Below are 19,583 nucleotides of genomic sequence, written 5' to 3'. Positions count from 1 at the left end.
TTATTTAAGTATCATATACATACAGAAAGGTGCACAGATCACAAACATATAGCTGAATGAATTTTTACAAATGGGCCAAGAAACAAAACATGACCAGCACGCCAAAAGCCCTCCTTGTAGCTAACCCAAATCGTACAGCCTTGATTATAGTCCTGAGGTTGGTCATATAGACATGATCACATACTGGTTGGAGGGAAAAGGAAGGGGTGCATGGTACAAAAGTCATTTACTGATAAGCTTACAACATTTATCTATAGGATCTATTAAAAGGAAAAACACAAAAAAATAAAAATAAAATAATAAATAAATAAAAGGAAAAACATTCCTACACATTAAGACTACAAGATAACATAAGTAGTGATAAATGTTTTACATACCCAACACAGTAGGGGTAAATGTTCTTTCACATATCAAAGACATTCCCAAATCTTCCAGGGTTTACACTTATCCTTGTTGCCACAACAGTGGGAAATGAAAAGTTTTAGCTTAGGACCATGATGGCGAACCTTTTTATAAAAACTGCCAACAAGATCTTCAACCAGAAACAGAAAAACCTATACTTGGAGCTTCCAGATGCTTCGCAATACACCCAAAGGTATGATTGAGTGAAAAATTGGCTAAATATATAACCAAAACCCGAAGGAAATAGGGAGTAAGAAATGCTCCGCCTTCCTCACTAACCTAAACAGGGCGGCTTTCTCTGGTAACTGTGAATATAGAAACTGAGGCGGGCAAAGGGGGTGAATACATCCAGGCCGCAAAACAAACGGCCGAACCAGGCTGTGGCACGGAGATCCAAGCCAAGGAAAATCTGATCCTGTGGCAACCCGGGCAATACAAGCTAACACTCGCGCCAAACCCAAACAAAGAAAGACAAGCGGCGCGGCCATTTTACCCGGTCTCCTGGCTGGTGCGCAGTTAGTGGGCGAGAGATTTCTTCCTAGGCCCCGGGAGTCAGTGCCCGTGTTGCCCCACGGAGAGGCAGGGTCAGAGGCCTTTCTGTGGGCCGAGGGCAGAGTCTCAGGGCAGCCCCAGCGCCCTGGGAAAGCCACGCACGGGAGGGAGTGAGAACTAATTCCAACGGTGGAGATTTTCCGTGCCGGAGGGTGTTTCACTCAGAGGGAATCGCGGCCGGCCTCATATCCTGGTTTGCGCGCGCAGATAAGGAGTGAGCGATTCCTCTGAGTGCCTCAGCAGTGCGCACCCGTGTCATCGCACAGAGGGGCAGAGTCAGGGGCCTTTGTGTGGGCCAAAGCGGAATCTCGGGCCGCCCCAGCGCCTTGCAAAAGCCGCGCACGGGGACGGAGCGAGACTCAATTCCAACGCTGCAACTTTTCCCTGCGGTTGGGGGTTTCACTCAGAGCGTGAGACTGCTGGCCGGATATCCTGGTCTGCGCGCGCAGACAGTGAGTGAGAGCTTTCCAAGCGCCCGCGCCCGGAAGTGGGCACCCGCTTGTGTTACCGGACAGAGTGGCAGAGCCAGAGGTCTTTGAATGGCCGGAAAGTCCGCCTGATTATGCTAGCAGCTCTGACTGACTGAGCCTTACCCAGAGCCCTGTGCTGAGTGGAAATAGAGTGGGGAGTTGCCAGCTCTTTGAGCCTCTTACTATCCAGGCAGAGGCAGCAGCAACCCCATAGCTGGATTATCAGGCTACTAATTGAGGAAGGAAAGACTAGGAGAAAGGCTCAGGAACACGGACTCTCTCACTGTCGGAGCCTATAAATGCTAATAGCCTCGACTGCCAACGAGACTAAAGCACAATACATGACATTGCCATAGAGACTTATCAACTGCAAACCTCCACCTGAGCGTGGCAAAGGGGCAAAACCCGGGGTACAGAGTCACCGACCAGGAAGAGGGAGAGAAAAGAAAAAGCAAGAAGATAACCTCTCAAAATCAAGAATAATCTGCAGACTTTATAACCTATCCCATTTTATTATATTTGTTCGTTTGTTTCTCTTATCTTCATTCTTGATACTTTTTTTTTCCTCTCCAATCGGAGTAATTTGGCCGATTAACTCTCTGCCGGTCTTACTCTCTCCTCTCCTTGAACTACACTACCCATAAGTGTTACATCTCCCATTATCTTTTCTCTTCTCTTCCTTTCTCTCTATGAGGGTTGCACTCCAAAACCCTTAACTCTCTCTCTCTCTCTCCTTTCTTTTTTCTTCTTTTAGTGGTTCCCTCTTTTTTTTTTCTTCTCTCTCTCTTTCTTTTCTCCCTCTATATTAGTTTCTTCCTTTCTCCTTTACATCTCCTCTCACTCAAACCTCAATAACAAACAAATTATCTTTTTTTTTTTTTTTTTTTTTTTTTTTTTTTTTGTATTTTTCTGAAGCTGGAAACAGGGAGAGACAGTCAGACAGACTCCCGCATGCGCCCGACCGGGATCCACCCGGCACGCCCACCAGGGGCGACGCTCTGCCCACCAGGGGGCGATGCTCTGCCCATCCTGGGCGTCGCCATGTTGCGACCAGAGCCACTCTAGCGCCTGAGGCAGAGGCCACAGAGCCATCCCAGCGCCCGGGCCATCTTTGCTCCAATGGAGCCTTGGCTGCGAGGGGGAAGAGAGAGACAGAGAGGAAAGCGCGGCGGAGGGGTGGAGAAGCAAATGGGCGCTTCTCCTATGTGCCCTGGCCGGGAATCGAACCTGGGTCCTCCGCACGCTAGGCCGACGCTCTACCACTGAGCCAACCGGCCAGGGCCAAACAAATTATCTTATCTGGGACTCAAACTTATGTTTCTGGCATTCTGGGGGGTTTTTACTTCACCTTTTTAACTCACTAGCAGTGCTCCCATCCCTGGCTCTCCATATTATCTAGTTCTTGTTCCACTAAATTACAATAGTAATTTTTTAATTTGTCCCCCCATTTTTCCGTTTTCCTCTTAATCCTCTCATCATAACTCTTAGACAACCAACACCTAAAAGCAAATCATTTTATTCTTGACCCAAATTTTTTCCTTATTTGCTTTTTGTGGGTCCATACGCTCTTTTTTTTTTTTCTTCTTTTTTTTTTTTTTTTTTTTTTTTGCCCCTTTATTACTTTTCCCCAATTCAGGCCCTCCATCACAGGCATTGTTTGTTATAATTCACAGTCACCACAAGATTTTATCAAGAAAGAGGGGAGAGGAGAGGAGAGGAAAAAAGGAGGGGGGAATAATTTCCTTTTTTTTTTAAAATTTTTATTTTATTTTATTTTTCTTTATTTCATTATTAATTTTTTTTAAAAAAACAACTTTTTTCGATTTTTTTTTATTATTTTTTTAAACTTTTTATTCTTTATTAAATCTCATTAATACTATCAACAAAACCACCATCAGATGCCATTAAGGAAGAGAAAATCGAATATCATGGATACAAAAGAAAGAGAGGTAACACAGCTAGATGAGGAAAAAATCTATGGAGAAAAAATTTAATATATTGGAAACCTTGGAGCTAAATGACAGAGAATTCAAGATAGAAATCCTAAAAATCCTCCGAGATATACAAGAAAACACAGAAAGGCAATTTAGGGAGCTCAGAAAACAACTCAATGAACACAAAGAATATATGTCCAAGGAAATTGAAACTATAAAAACAAATCAAACAGAGATGAAAAACTCAATTCGAGCTGAAAAACGAAGTAACAAGCTTAGCTAATAGAACAGGTCAGATAGAAGAGAGGATTAGTGAAATAGAAGACAAGCAACTTGAGGCACAACAGAGAGAAGAAGAAAGAGACTCAAAAATTAAAAAAAATGAGATAGCCCTACAAGAATTATCTGACTCCATAAAAAGAATAACATAAGAATAATAGGTATATCAGAGGGAGAAGAGAGAAAATGGAATGGAGAACATACTCAAACAAATAATAGATGAGAACTTCCCAAGCCTGTGGAAAGAACTAAAGCCTCAAGTTCAAGAAGCAAACAGAACTCCAAGTTTTCTTAACCCCAACAAACCTACTCCAAAGTTTCTTAACCCCAATTGACACAAACCAACAGCAAAGAAAAAATTCTCAAGGCAGCCAGGGAAAAGAAGAATACAACATATAAAGGAAGGCCCATTAGATTATCATCAGATTTCTCAGCAGAAACTCTACAAGCTAGAAGAGAATGGACCCCAATATTTAAAGTCCTGAAAGAGAGGAACTTTCAGCCACGAATACTATACCCATCAAAGCTATCCTTCAAATATGAAGGAGAAATAAAAACATTCACAGATACAGAAAAGATGAGGGAATTTATCATCAGAAAACCCCCACTCCAGGAATTACTAAAGGGGGTTCTCCAATCAGATACAAAGAACAAAAAAAAACAGAGCCACAAGTAAAAGCTCCAAGAAGAACACAATAAAACCAAATTTAAACTGTGACAACAACAAAAAGAAAGAGGGGGAGAAGATGGAGATTAACAGTAGCAAAGAACGATGGAGTGCAAAAGTACTCACAAAATAGTTCGCTACAATGAATAGGGTAGGGACCCTTTTCATTATTCAAAGGTAACCACCATTGAAAAAACCACCACAGAAGCACATGAGATAAAAAAGAGAGCAACAGTGGAAAGATGTATGGAATACAACCAAATAAAAACAAAAGATAGAAAAACAAAAGAGAAGGATCAAACAAGACACAAAACTAACAGAAAGCAAGATATAAAATGGCAATAGGGAACCCACAAGTATCAATAATTACACTAAATGTAAACGGATTAAACTCACCAATAAAAAGGCACAGAGTAGCAGAATGGATTAAAAAAGAAAATCCAACTGTATGCTGCCTACAGGAAACTCATCTAAGTAACAAGGATAAAAACAAATTCAAAGTGAAAGGCTGGAAAACAATACTCCAAGCAAATAACATCCAAAAAAAAGCAGGTGTAGCAATACTCATATCGGATAATGCTGACTACAAGACAGCAAAAGTACTCAGAGACAAAAATGGCCATTTCATAATGGCTAAGGGGACACTGAATCAAGAAGACATAACAATTCTTAATATATATGCACCAAACCAAGGAGCACCAAAATATATAAGACAGCTACTTATTGATCTTAAAACAAAAACTGACAAAAACACAATCATACTTGGAGACCTCAATACACCGCTGACGGCTCTAGATCGGTCATCCAAACAGAGAATCAACAAAGACATAGTGGCCTTAAACAAAACACTAGAGCACCTGGATATGATAGACATCTACAGGACATTTCATCCCAAAGTAACTGAGTATACATTTTTCTCCAGTGTACATGGATCATTCTCAAGAATTGACCATATGTTGGGCCACAAAAACAACATCAGCAAATTCAGAAAAATTGAAGTTGTACCAAGCATATTTTCTGATCATAAAGCCTTGAAACTAGAATTCAACTGCAAAAAAGAGGAAAAAAATCCCACAAAAATGTGGAAACTAAACAACATACTTTTAAAAAATGAATGGGTCAAAGAAGAAATAAGTGCAGAGATCAAAAGATATATACAGACTAATGAAAATGACAATACGACATATCAGAATCTATGGGATGCAGCAAAAGCAGTGATAAGAGGGAAGTTCATATCACTTCAGGCATATATGAACAAACAAGAGAGAGCCCAAGTGAACCACTTAACTTCCCACCTTAAGGAACTAGAAAAAGAAGAACAAAGACAACCCAAAACCAGCCGAAGAAAGGAGATAATAAAAATCAGAGCAGAAATAAATGAATTAGAGAACAGAAAAACTATAGAAAAAATTAATAGAACAAGGAGCTGGTTCTTTGAAAAGATCAACAAAATTGACAAACCCTTGGCAAGACTTACCAAGGAAAAAAGAGAAAGAACTCATATAAACAAAATCCAAAATGAAAGAGGAGAAATCACCACGGACACCGTAGATATACAAAGAATTATTGTAGAATACTATGAAAAACTTTATGCCACTAAATTCAACAACCTAGAAGAAATGGATAAATTCCTAGAAAAATACAACCTTCCTAGACTGAGTCAAGAAGAAGCAGAAAGCCTAAACAGACCTATCAGTAGAGAAGAAATAGAAAAAACCATTAAAAACCTCCCCAAAAATAAAAGTCCAGGCCCTGACGGCTATACCAGCGAATTTTATCAAACATTCAAAGAAGACTTGGTTCCTATTCTACTCAAAGTCTTCCAAAAAATTGAAGAAGAAGCAATACTTCCAAACACATTTTACGAAGCCAACATAACCCTCATACCAAAACCAGGCAAGGATGGCACAAAAAAAGAAAACTACAGACCAATATCTCTAATGAATACAGATACTAAAATACTAAACAAAATACTAGCAAATCGAATACAACAACATATTAAAAAAATAATACATCATGATCAAGTGGGATTCATCCCAGAATCTCAAGGATGGTTCAACATACGTAAAACGGTTAACGTAATACACCATATCAACAAAACAAAGAACAAAAACCACATGATCTTATCAATAGACGCAGAAAAGGCTTTCGATAAAATACAACACAATTTTATGTTTAAGACTCTCAACAAAATGGGTATAGAAGGAAAATATCTCAACATGATAAAGGCCATATATGATAAACCATCAGCTAACATCATATTAAATGGCACTAAACTGAAGGCTTTCCCCCCTTAAATCAGGAACAAGACAGGGTTGTCCACTCTCTCCACTCTTATTTAATGTGGTACTAGAGGTTTCTAGCCAGAGCAATCAGACAAGACCAAAGAAATAAAAGGCATCATATCGGAAAAAGAAGAAGTAAAGGTATCACTTTTTGCAGATGAATATGATACTAACATCGAAAACCCCAAAGAATCACAAAAAGACTACTAGAAACAATAAGCAATACAGTAAGGTCGCAGGATACAAAATTAACATACAGAAGTCAATAGCCTTTCTATATGCCAAACAATGAGAACAACTGAGAAGGAACCTCAAAAGAACAATCCCCTTTCCACGATTGCAACAAAAAAAATAAAATACTTAGGAATAACATAACAAAGAATGTTAAAGGACTTATTATAATGGAAACCTATAAACACATTGTTAAGGGAAATCGAAAAAGATATACTGAGATGGAAGAATATACCTTGTTCTTGGCTAGGAAGAATAAATATAATCAAGATGGCTATATTACCCAAAGCAATATACAAATTTAATGCAATTCCCATCAAACTTCCAATGACATTTTTTAAAGAAATAGAGCAAAAAATCATCAGATTTATATGGAACTATAAAAAACCCCGAATAGCCAAAGCAATCCTAAAGAAAAAGAATGAAGCTGGGGACATTTCAATACCTGACTTCAAACTCTATTATAGGGCCACGACAATCAAAACAGCATGGTATTGGCAGAAAAATAGACACTCAGACCAATGGAACAGAATAGAAAGTCCAGAAATAAAACCACATATATATAGTCAAATAATTTTTGATAAAGGGGCCAACAACACACATTGGAGAAAAGAAAGCCTCTTCAATAAATGGTGCTGGGAAAACTGGAAAGCCACATGCAAAAGAATGAAACTGGACTACAGTCTCTCCCCCTGTACAAAAATTAACTCAAAATGGATCAAAAGATCTAAACATAAGACCTGAAACAATTAAGTACATAGAAGAAGATAATAGGTACTCAACTCAGGGACCTGGTTTAAAAGAGAGCATTCTTATGAATTTGACTCCACAGGCAAGAGAAAGTGAAGCAAAAATTAATGAATGGGGACTTACATCAGACTAAGAAGTTTTTGCTCAGCAAGAGAAACTGATAACAAAATAAACAGAAAGCCAACTAAATGGGAAATGAGTTTTTCAAACGACAGCTCAGATAAGGGCCCTAAATATCCAAAATATACAAAGAACTCATAAAACTCAACAACAAACAAACAAAACAATCCAATAAAAAAATGGGAAGAGGATATGAATAGACACTTCTCCCAGGAAGAAATACAAATGGCCAACCAGATATATGAAAAGATGCTCATCTTCTTTAGCTATTAGAGAATGCAAATCAAAACGGCAATGAGATACACCTCCACCTGTTCGATTAGCTGTTATTAGCAAGTCAGGTAACAGCAAATGTTGGAGAGGCTGTGGAGAAAAAGGAACCCTCATACACTGTTGGTGGGAATGTAAAGTAGTACAACCATTATGGAAGAAAGTATGGTGGTTCCTCAAAAAACTGAAAATAGAACTACCTTATGACCCAGCAATCCCTCTACTGGGTATATATCCCAAAAACTCAGAAACATTGATACGTAAAGACACATGCAGCCCCATGTTTATTGCAGCATTGTTCACAGTGGCCAGGACATGGAAACAACCAAAAAGCCCATCAATAGATGACTGGATAAAGAAGATGTGGCACATATACACTATGGAATACTACTCAGCCATAAGAAATGATGACATCGGAACATTTACAGCAAAATGGTGGGATCTTGATAACATGATACGAAGCGAAATAAGTAAATCAGAAAAAAACAGGAACTGTATTATTCCATACGTAGGTGGGACATAATAGTGAAACTAAGAGACATTGATAAGAGTGTGGTGGTTACGGGGGGGAGGGGGAATGGAGAGGGATAGCCCACTTTTTGCAGTGCTGGTCAACCTGGTCCCACCCGCCCACTAGTGGGCGTTCCAGCTTTCATGGTGGGCAGTAGCGGAGCAACCTAAGGATTGGAAAACCTAATAAGCTAGCCCCACTTGGTTTAGTTTACAAGTTTTATACATATAAAGAATTTCAAAAGGGATGATTATTAGAAAGCATATAAAATGTTACAGAATGCAGGTTTTTCAAGCAAGAGGAGTGGGCTCATGATCCCTTTGTCTAGAGGTATAAGTCACTCTCAGGACTCCAGGAGGGGAGGAAGAGTTAGAATCAGTGTAGGAATTTTTAATTAAGATATGTAAACATTGTCTCCTAAAGGCTCTTAAGGAAGGGGAAGAGGAAGTTTTCAGATAACTTTTACCTTCTTTGCTGTCTAGCAAGTGGCCTTAGTCCTTCCAGAGAACTATAAACTATTAGTTACAAACTTTTGCCCCTTTTATCTCTTTCTCTGGGTTTTTTTTCTTTTCAGAAAGGAGGGGTAAGGGGGCCTGACTCTTCCTTTTAAAATACTAATGTTAACAATTTTTGCAATTCTTCGGCACCTTATCACAAGAGGAAGAAATTTTCCTCTACCCTTCTAGGTTTTTCTGGATAGTCTAAGAATTAAATTGGCGTGAGACAGATTAACAGGAGAAATAATCACATCTAATTACGTACATATGTTCAGGGGTTCTGTAAGAATATGGGGCCCAAGGACGAACAGGGCAGCTGAGGTTTAAAATTTGCCGTTTTGAGCTAAGAAGAAGTGGGTAGTATTTGGGAACTTTGAAGAGGAAGAAGGCAACTCACAGGGAGATAGAAAAGCAAATGTTTGGTAAACAAATGTTTGCTGGGCCCTGTAGAGCAGGCCCCTGAGGCCATTTATCCGGCCCCCACCACACTTCTGGAAGGGGCACCTCTTTCATTGGTGGTCAGTGAGAGGAGCATAGTTCCCATTGAAATACTGGTCAGTTTGTTGATTTAAATTTACTTGTTCTTTATTTAAAATATTGTATTTGTTCCCTTTCTGTTTTTTTACTTTAAAATAAGATATGTGCAGTGTGCATAGGGATTTGTTCATAGTTTTCTTTATAGTCCGGCCCTCCAACGGTCTGAGGGACAGTGAACTGGCCCCCTGTGTAAAAAGTTTGGGGACCCCTGCTGTAGAGACAATGGGAGACAGAGCAGACTGACCTCCAGGCCAAGCCTCATCTAGTTCATATTGTACTACAGTTACCTATGAGGATAGCTCCCTTCCAGGAACAGACCCTCTGTCTAAATTCTTTTAGGGAGCAAGGCAGAAGATCAAAGGTTCTTCCTTTTTTTTTTTTTTTTTTTCTTTTCATTAAAGCTGGAGACAGTGAAACAAAGACAAAGCAACAAAGGGGGTCTTGGAGACAGGTTCAGGGGGTCAGCCTGGAAGGAGCTGCCACTACCCACTGCTCCCCTGGTTGCAAATCTCATGGGAACCCTTAGAATTTAGGAGATGCATGCCTGTTGGGGGCAAACACGGAAGGGAAAGGCACAGGTGTGCTCCCAGGACCTTCGCTCTTTGAGGCTGTTTAAAGGTCGGGTTTAGGGGAGGTCTCAGGGGAGGATCTCAATAGCATATTCATTAGCTTTTCCAGGTGTGTCCTTTCAGGGTTATGGTCTCCACTGATCGGTCAGTGCCAGTAGAGACCATGACCCTTCAAAGGCACAGTGAGCCTCACTTGTATTTCAGCTCCAGGCCCAGGAAAGCAGCAAAACCAGGTGAATAATGCCAGGTCCAGCTGCAATGATTAACGAGCCCCTGCCCTGGCGCTGACCAATCAAAGGTTCTTCTTAAATCTTTTGTTTCTCAAAAATAAAATAATCCTCATGCCAGAGAGATACATTTCAGAGGGCAGATTTGCTCCCCTGAAGGTGCGAGGAGTTTATGTGGAGGGTGGTCCCGGGCAGTCGGAGAGAGGGAACGCTGGCAAAGGAAGGAGGCAACAGTGTGTGGGGGTGGGCTGGCGGCTCCCGTGGGCAACTGGGCATTGGAGGGTCTTGGGAATACCCCTCAAAATTGCCCCCCGGGGGAGGAGGCTGGGGAGTATATTCACCAATTCCCGTCCCTCATTTGTGGGGCAGGCTCCTGGGACAGGAACACTGCAGCCTGCCTAGCCTGTCTGCTCCATGAGCTGTCAAGACCTGCTAAGACAGAGAACACCACCCTCAGGCAAACACACTCCGGTGAGGGCAGCGGGTCCAGGCAGAGCGCAGCAGCCTGCGCCTCACCTGCTGGCTAACCCCCATCCCATAGGCAGGTGCCCGCAGCCTGACACCTCAAAGACGCGGCCAGCGTGCTTCCTGAAACCCTCCCAGCAATGCTTTGTGACTCCAGATCCAAGGCCAGAGCTGGGCGGAGGCCGAGCCCCACAAAGATTTTCCATAAAGCAGCCACCTGTCTCCCCTTTTCCACTCCCTAAACTCCAGCTTTGCTTCTCTGTGATCATTCCAGCTGGTTCTAACTGCCCAAGGGTCAGGAAGCTCTAGTACCCCGACCTGTGTCCTTGAGAACATCCAGTGTTCTCTACCAGTGATTTTCAACCTTTGTTTCTCACGCACTCATAAACTAATTACTAAAGAAAAAGGGGCCCTGACCTCTTCTTCCTTAGTAACTAATTTATTTGTGCCATGAGATGAAAGTGGTTGTATTTAGTCAGGGGCACTGACCTTAGTAATTAGCGTGTGTTTGTGCCATGAAAAAAAAAAAAGGTTGAAAATCACTGCCTAGACTACCCCAGAGCAGCAAAAGGAATTCTTCATGAGGAAGCGCTCAAGAGTTACTCAAGATCGCAACAAAAGCAGAATTTCGACTCCTCCACATTACACAATTAGGGGGAACATTTTGCTCATGCTGGTTGGCAATTACAAAAGTCAGCTGGTTTTGATGAACATACCCTTCCAGGAAATCTTTCCTTTCAGGGGCAGCTTTCTGAGCTAAGTTTGTGTAGAGCGCCACCTGGTGACCTACCAAGATCTTGTTAGTCCCTGGCGGTCTCAAGGTATTCAGTTACAGGTTGGGGAAGTGTTGGCAGTAATATCCCAAGTCGTTCCAGGGCCCTGACTTCAAGAAAAGGCAAAAATGAAGGTGTTGTAGAATCTTAGTCCAGAAACAGAAAAGAAACAGAGATGAGATTATAAAATAAATCCTCTGAAGGTAAAAAAGAAAAAAATCATTGTACATTTCTGCATCTGCCCATTAGCTTCTTAGGTTCACTTCTATTCTAAATCCTGATCATCTCCCCATTGGGATCTTTGTCTTTTTATTGTTGATTTACAAGCACTCATGGTATGTCCTAATAATTAGCTCCTGATCCATTTTAATCAATGCAAATATCTTCTCTTAAACTTTCACGAGGTCATTAGTCCATCTGGATTCCACCTTTGTATTTGTGCTAGTTGGGGGTCCAGTTTTATTTTTCTCCAAATAGTGAATCAATGTTCTCAATGCTATCTATTTAATAATCCAGCTTTGGGCCTGGTCGGTTGACTCATCGTCCCAGCATGCAGACGTCCCGGGTTCAGTCCCCAATCAAGGCACACATGAAAAGAGACCATCTGCTTCTCTTCCCCTTCTCTCCTTCTTCCCCTCTTGCAGCCAGTGGCTCAGTTCATTCAAGGGTCAGCCCTAGGCACTGAGAAGAGCTCAGCCGATTCGAGCATCGGCCCCAGACAGGGCTTGCCAGGTGGATCCGGTTGGGATGCATGCAGGACTCTGTCTCTCTATCGTCCCTCCTCACTTAAAATCATCATCATCACATTCATTCAGTCTCTCCCTTTGATTTGTGGTGCCACCTTCACTGTATATTAAGTTCCCATACATACATGGTTAGTCTCTGGGTGCATATAACTTATATCATATAAAGCCTCCTAGCAAGTACCAGGTAGAAAGTGTCAGCCACACTCCTACTACTAAGCCTTTGTATACGTTCTTCTCTCTACCCAGAATACTTCCCCCTACACTCTGCCTGGCCACCTCCTTTTCATCCCTCACCTCTCAGAGGTCCCATCCCTCCAACACCGCCTCCCAGGCCAGTTTCCTCACCTACACTTGATAAAGCCCCCCAATTTTTCCTCCCCAACACTAACTTCTTTTTGTTATTGCATACTCTTGTTATTGCAAGTTTTTGCATATATGAATATTTTCCTCACAGACAAGCGACAGTCTGTCCATGAGAACAGGGGCCGTGTCTGTTTTCTCTCACACCCCAGCAACTAGCACAGGGTCTGCACACAGCAGGTGTTCCAACTCTAGTGGCTGAACGGCAGAAAGCAAGAAAGGAATACAGAGAACGAAGGGCCAGTGAAGAAACTCAGTATAAGCAGTAAAAATTAATCGTTGAATGAAGGAATGACTGGATGGTTGGAGCTTAGAGATTAATGGCATAAGGCTCTAAGGACCCAAAGCTGATGCAATTTCTGTCTGAAAAGCTATGGTAGCTCCTTTTCTACCAGTACCACCTTAGCCTTTATTCCAATCCAACCAGTTCCAAGGAGACTTGGACCCCTCTGTTGGGTGCCTACCATGTGCCCAGTCCTGCTGTGGGTGGTGGGATACAGGAGGGAACCTGCAAACAAGACACCTACCTTCACACAGGTGTCTAAGAGAAGACTCCGACAATGAGCAAAGAAACACAATAATGTCAGATAACAATTGCTGGTAGAATCAGAGCAACGTGGCAGAGAGTAACTGGGGCGAAGCACAGCAAGAGACTTGAGGGCGGGCTCTATCTACAGCGTTGTACCTGGGCTTCTGCCGAGCATCTCAGAGCAGCCCCAGAATGCAGCCAGACTATGTGGGATTGGCCTTACCTCCCTTTCTTTTCAAACCAAAGCATATAGATTTATGCACTGGGCTTCAGGATGAGATCGCCTTTAATCAAACATTCTGAAGAGTTTGAAAAACACACTGTTGGTCCTGGCTGGTGGCTCAGTGGGTAGAACATCAGCCCAGCATATGGACATCCTGGGTTTGAGTCCCAGTCAGGGCACATAGGAAAAGCAACCATCTGCTTCTCCAACCACGTTTCACTTCCCCTTCTTTTCCTATTCCCCTCCCACAGCCCGTGGCTCCATTGCTTCCAGCATGGCCCTGGGCACTGAGGATAGCTTGGTTGGTCCTAGCACTGCATCAGCCTTAGGCACTAAAAGTAGCTCAGTACTCAAGCACTGGCTGTAGACTGGGTTGCCAGATCCTGGTCAGGGCATATGTGGGAGTCTGCCTCACTATCTCCCCTCTTCTCACCTAAAAAAAAAGAAAGAAAAACACACTGAATTTCTCTGCCAGCAATGAACTGCTTCCAAATATTTGGTCAATAAAATTAAGAGCATTTCCATGGATTTACATATATTTTATCTGAGTTTTTAAATAAACCCATAATAATCACCCATTAGCACAATAATTAATGTTTTCAGGTCCTTAAAACCTACCCCAGGGTGAATTTGCTCCTTAGCCTGCAGACTAATATTCCTAAGTACAAAAGGTAGCACTTAGAGATACTGAGGTTTGTAGGCAGATGTAGTTATTTCCTGGTATAAAGTACAAGCTCACCTTTTGTCATAGGAGTAGAGGCAGAAAGTATTTAGTTCAAGTCCCCTGGGTCATAAGCCCCTAGAGCAACAATCGGCAACCTCTTTCACTTCATGGCACACATAAACTAATTACTAAGATTCTGCAGCACACCAAACAATGTTTTTTTCTATCTGAAAAAAAATAGGTATAATTTTGATTGTTTGCAAAAAATAATAATAATAGAAATTACCTACCCTTTTTGCTCCAAAATGACTTTTTTTAAAAATCAGTGCCTATACTTGTATATAAAATTTTCTGGTACCAAGAACTAGCCAGTCAGATGCAACCTTATTATATGACATGACCAATAAGAAGCAACTGTTATATGACCTATATATTTATGGTCCAAGGCAGCGTAGTCACATGGGAAAGCTATTATTAAGTTGGCTGTTGTCATTTTTTTTATTTGACACTCTAGGGGAAAAGAGGTTGATGCTCCCTGACTAAATAGTCAGGTATCGCATGTTTTAAAAATTCTTGTGGGAAGAACAGCCTGGTGGTGCAGGGGGCGGGGGTGTAATGAGAGTTGGTGGAACAGATCCTTGATGAGTACTATTTCTCCTCACCAGTGAATCACGTTAGTCAGTAGAGCATTTTTACAAATGTGAAGATGCTGAGTCCTAGCTCTCTGCTCTGTGGTCTTTCTTCCCTCTCTGCCTCTGCCTCTCACTCTCATGCCTTCTCTTGTGTGCTCTCTCTCTCTCTCTCTCTCTCTCTCTTTCTCTCTCTCTCTCTCTCTCTCTCTCTCTCTCTCGTGTGTGTGTGTGTGTGTGTGTGTGTGTGTGTGTGTGTGTGTGTGTGTCCTGTAGCTCCTAGAGCACCCAGAGACAGAGAAGAAGGCCCTCCCTAAAAGCCCTTTAGGTCACCCTGAGCCTGTCTTGGCTGCTAACAGTCCCTTGCAAAAATTAATGCTGTGTCTCATTCAATTAATGCACGCCTCATTCCTTCAGAGCTTAACGAGATTAAAAGAATGTCAGGCGCCTGGCCCCTGAATACGAATGAGAGCCTTGCTTCCAGGCTGTGGCCGCCCTTGCCTCCCTGGATGCTGCAACAGTCAGAAGATGAATGCATACCAGCTCTGGCGTTCTGTGCAGCACAAAGGCAGCCCTGGAGGGGATGAGGAGGGAGAGAGGCAGAGGAGTAAGAGCTGCAGAGAGAGGGTACAGGACATGACTGGGTGTGCCACGCTCTGTCTGCGTAACAAATCGGGTATTACCATTGGCTTGCATGTTTTGGGACAGTCCAAGGCTTACTTTGGCCCACCTTCCAGTTAAGGTGGCTGTTTAGTCCTGGTCATCTGGGCTCTAGACAAATTCAAGACCATCCGAGTTTTCTTCTTGCAAGAAAATAAATACCAACCTCCCTGTCCACAAAGTGGGCATGACTTCTTACAAGAAGACTCTGAACTATTTGGTTTATTCGGTGACCTGTGGGCCACCTTTGTTGAACAAATTTTCTAAATATGTAAAATATAGATGGACCAAAAACAAAAGGTCACGTTGACATTTTCTACCCTTTAGGAAATGAATCATGAAACTCGGCTCCCAGGAAGTTCAGACCAGACTTATTTTATACAAGTTTTCTTCCAGGGGAAGGATGCTAACTCATAATCGGATATTTGTTGGCAAAAATGCTGACTTGATTTATAAGTTAATCGTAGAGGATGGAAAATCTGGACCTGTTATTATTTGTTCTTCTGGACCTATTGTTTCTGCTTGGGAGAAAACCAACTAAATGAAGTAATAATACTATGCACTTAGTCACCAAATATTTATCAAACTTGATTTTACCTTTTTTTTTTTTTTAACAGAGACAGAGAGCCAGAGAGAGGGATAGACAGGGACAGACAGGAACGGAGAGATGAGAGGCATCAATCATTAGTTTTTCGTTATGCATTGCAACACCTTAATTGTTCATTGATTGCTCTCCCATACGTGCCTTGACCGCAGGCCTTCAGCAGACCAAGTAACCCCTTGCTGGAGCCAGCGACCTTGGGCTCAAGCTGGTGAGCTTTTGCTCAAACCAGATGAGCCCGCGCTCAAGCTGGCGAGCTCGGGGTCTCGAACCTGGGTCCTCTGCATCCCAGTCCTACGCTCTATCCACTGCGCCACTGCCCGGTCAGGCAATATTTATCAAACTTAAGATAAATTTCAAGTACCATGCTGATGCCCTGTGACACGGAAGTGAACAAAACAGACACATGCTCTGTACTCGGGGACCTTGCTCTCTGGTGATGAATGAAACACACAAATGCACAACTATAATAGAAGGCTAAAAGTGTGGTGCCGATGGAAAACGTGAGCGATGGATCCTTCTGGGGAAATGCCTGCTGCACACACGGAGCTTAGTCAGGAGGAACATGGGGGGGGGGCACTGCAGTGCAAGCACAAGGGGTGGGCTGCGAGACACTAAGGAGGTAAGAGAGACGCTTAAGAGAGAAGACAACTTTATGTCAATTACATGTGATCTGCAAGAACCGTAGTTGTCCTTATTTAAACGGATTTGCATACCATGTTAATGAGTGGTGGTTCTGTAATAATGTCCTTCGACTGTGGGGAATAAGTAGGGAGTGTCAGCATCCAAGCTTTGACTGTGTGCAGCCCAACCTCTTCATTTCAAAATTCCCAGGTACAGAGAGACTGAAGCTGCAGTACTAGAATTCTAGGCTCTTTACCACAAAATAGTGTATCAAGCAGAGAACAATCTGACCCCAAAGAGCTACGTTTCTTTTGTTTGTTTGTTTTTTGAGGGAGAGACAAAGAGAGTCAGAGAGAGGGACAGATAGGGACAGCCAGACGGGAAGGGAGAGAGATGAGAAGCATCAGTTCTTTGCTGCAGTTACTTAGTTGTTCATTGATTGATTTTTCATATGTGCCTTGCGGGAGGGGGGGGACTACAGCAGACCCAGTAACCTCTTGCTCAAGCCAGTGACCTCAGGCTCAAGCTGGTGAGCCTTGCTCAAACCAGATGAGCTCACGCTCAAGCTGGCGACCTCAGGGTCTCGAACCTGGGTCCTCCACATCCCAGTCTGACGCTCTATCCACTGCACTACCGCCTGGTCAGGCAAGAGCTACATTTTGAAGTTAGTAATGGAGGGATAGAAAGCCCATCCTCTTGGCTGCTGCCTAGCTAACCCTGGAAAGGCTTTCTGTAGACAGCCAGAGAGTGAGGTGACCCACAGGTATCCACAAGCATATCCTTCTCCATGTCTCTCTGCCCAGCTCCGGTTTACACCTATACACACACCTACACACACACACACACACACACACACACACACACACACACACACATCCAGGACTACAGAACTCCGCTCCATTTCAACAGTTCAGCAAGAAGTCATTCCCATAGACATCAGAGAATAACTCCAACTTTACAAAGATGCCATAGGGGAGAATGAGGAGGAGGTTGTACCATGTACCCCATTACCAGTGTATTTTAGAATAAGCCATGCAACGTTTCTGTCCTTCTCAGAGTCCCTCCTCAGATACAATGCCACTGAGAGTCCTCTTTTCCTAACCCTGCACCTACCTACACTGTCCCTGCTCCCCTCTACCCTGCACTCTGCCCTCAGGGGTGCCTCTTTAAATATCTAATATCTACTGCCTCCCCTCACTGTCATGCGCAGTAGCTTTAATTCTCCTCTGAACTTGGCCCCGGTCAACACCCAGTCCAAGGCTGGCCTTCCTCTGTGAAACTGGCTGAGCAAGGAATTTCTTCAACAAAGGAGGTCTCTTGCATTGGGAGTTCTTGTCAAGTTTGCTGGAGGAATAAAAATGTCTTCAAATAGTTACAGCAGGAAAGGTGAGGGTGGAGTCCAGAAAGGATGGGTGGCTGGTCTGTGCCTCCTTGACCCTCTGAAGGCGTAACCCACACACCATGCCCAGGTTGGACTCCGGAATCTGCAGCCTCCCCCAGGGCGCCCAGGATGGCGGACCCTCCAGCCGGGATCTGAGCCCTCCTCCCCCGTGTTGCCTGTGCACTGAGGACCAAAACACCGTGTCTCCCTACCCGCCACAGGTATCCGGATGCTGGACCAGCCGTTTATGACGGACATCATTGAGGCCTCCTCCATCAGCCACATGCCCCAGCTGATCGACATCTACAGCGCCAGCTGGGGCCCTACGGACAACGGGAAGACAGTGGACGGACCCCGAGAGCTCACGCTGCAGGCGATGGCTGATGGTGTGAACAAGGTAAAGTCGATCCTGCCGCCAGGATAGGAGGTCACAGGAGGTGGAGAGGTGGTGACGATGGAAGAGGAAGGGGAAGGGCTAGGGGCAGAGGTGGAGCTGTTACCCTGTGCGTGAGCTCAGGCTCTGCCAAAAATGGACCCAAAACAGGATTAGGCGTGCATATTTATTGACGGTGACACAGGCCTGGCCCCTGGGAATGAGGGGGTAGAAGGAAGATCTTACCCGTCATGGGGCGGGACTAGCGCCCCGGCCCGCAGGGTGAGGGCTGGGAGCAGCCCGCAGTCAGCCAGGCGTCTGCGCAAACCCGCTGCAGATCCGGGGGCGGCCTGGTGGGCTGTAAACCCACGAGGCTCCCAGGCAGGAGGTCTGAGTCGCGCCGCGTGGCCGCAGCCCCCTGAGGTCAGCCCAGGGACACACAGAGCCAGAGATGGGACCAAGGCAGAGCCTTCCGGGCCCGGGCCTCTATGAGAGTCAGGGGCTGCACAGAACGAGAAAGGACATTTCCTCCCTGAGATCTGAGGGCAGGGGCCACCCCAGACAGGACAGCCAGGCTCCGGGATCAGTCTCCCTGGGTTCAGGTCCCAGTTGCGCCCCCTCAGCACCTGAACGTCTGTCCGCAAGTGACTTGATCTCACTGTGCCTCGGTTTTCCCGGTGATAACAATCCGTTCCTCCAGGGATCCTTGTGAGATGTAACTGAGATAAATACAAAAGTGCTCGAAACTGGGAAAGGCCCCACAAAGGGTTGGCGCTTACACTGGTCGTTAAGGAAGCGTAACCCACACAACTTTGTGGCATAAAGCCGTGTTTTACTAAGGCTTGTGCACTCTGCTGATCAGGAATTCCCCCCTGGGGATGCTTGTCTCAGCTCCACCGTGCCTGGAAGACTAGTGACTTGAATTACCAAAATGTTGTGTTTTCACATGTTCCTGTAATGTGTTGAATTCAGAATTACTCCCCTTTGGTGTCATCATACTCTCTGCACGGTGTAGTCGTTTTGCGTCACTTAGCAGGATTGAACGGACCCTCCGGTTTGTACCAACGTCCTTTCCAGCTTTCCTTTGGCTTGTCAATCAGCCATTGCGAGCAAATCATATATCAAAGGTTGTAACAGCCCTGTGTAGAGTAAGAGTAATTAGGTCCTAAGAGAGGGGACAGACAAGTATATGGCAATTAGAAAATGGATTTCCAGTAATCATTTTAGGAATATTTTAAAACTTTGCTTCTTGAA

The 19,583-nt window shown here is 43.8% G+C and overlaps 1 protein-coding gene across 1 annotated transcript in view; it reads left to right on the top strand.

Annotated features, from left to right (window-relative positions):
* Positions 1–19,583, top strand: part of PCSK2 (proprotein convertase subtilisin/kexin type 2) — a 349,800-nt gene that overhangs the window by 281,340 nt on the left and 48,877 nt on the right. The window contains exon 8 of the mRNA XM_066387098.1: positions 18,178–18,353. Within this exon, the coding sequence (XP_066243195.1) occupies positions 18,178–18,353 (176 nt within the window). The remainder of the gene's footprint in view (positions 1–18,177; positions 18,354–19,583) is intronic.

Source organism: Saccopteryx leptura, chromosome 5 (genome assembly GCF_036850995.1).
Source record: "Saccopteryx leptura isolate mSacLep1 chromosome 5, mSacLep1_pri_phased_curated, whole genome shotgun sequence".
Lineage (NCBI taxonomy): Eukaryota > Metazoa > Chordata > Mammalia > Chiroptera > Emballonuridae > Saccopteryx > Saccopteryx leptura.
The sequence above is the reverse complement of the archived record's forward strand: the minus strand, read 5'-3'. Positions and strand labels throughout refer to the sequence as shown.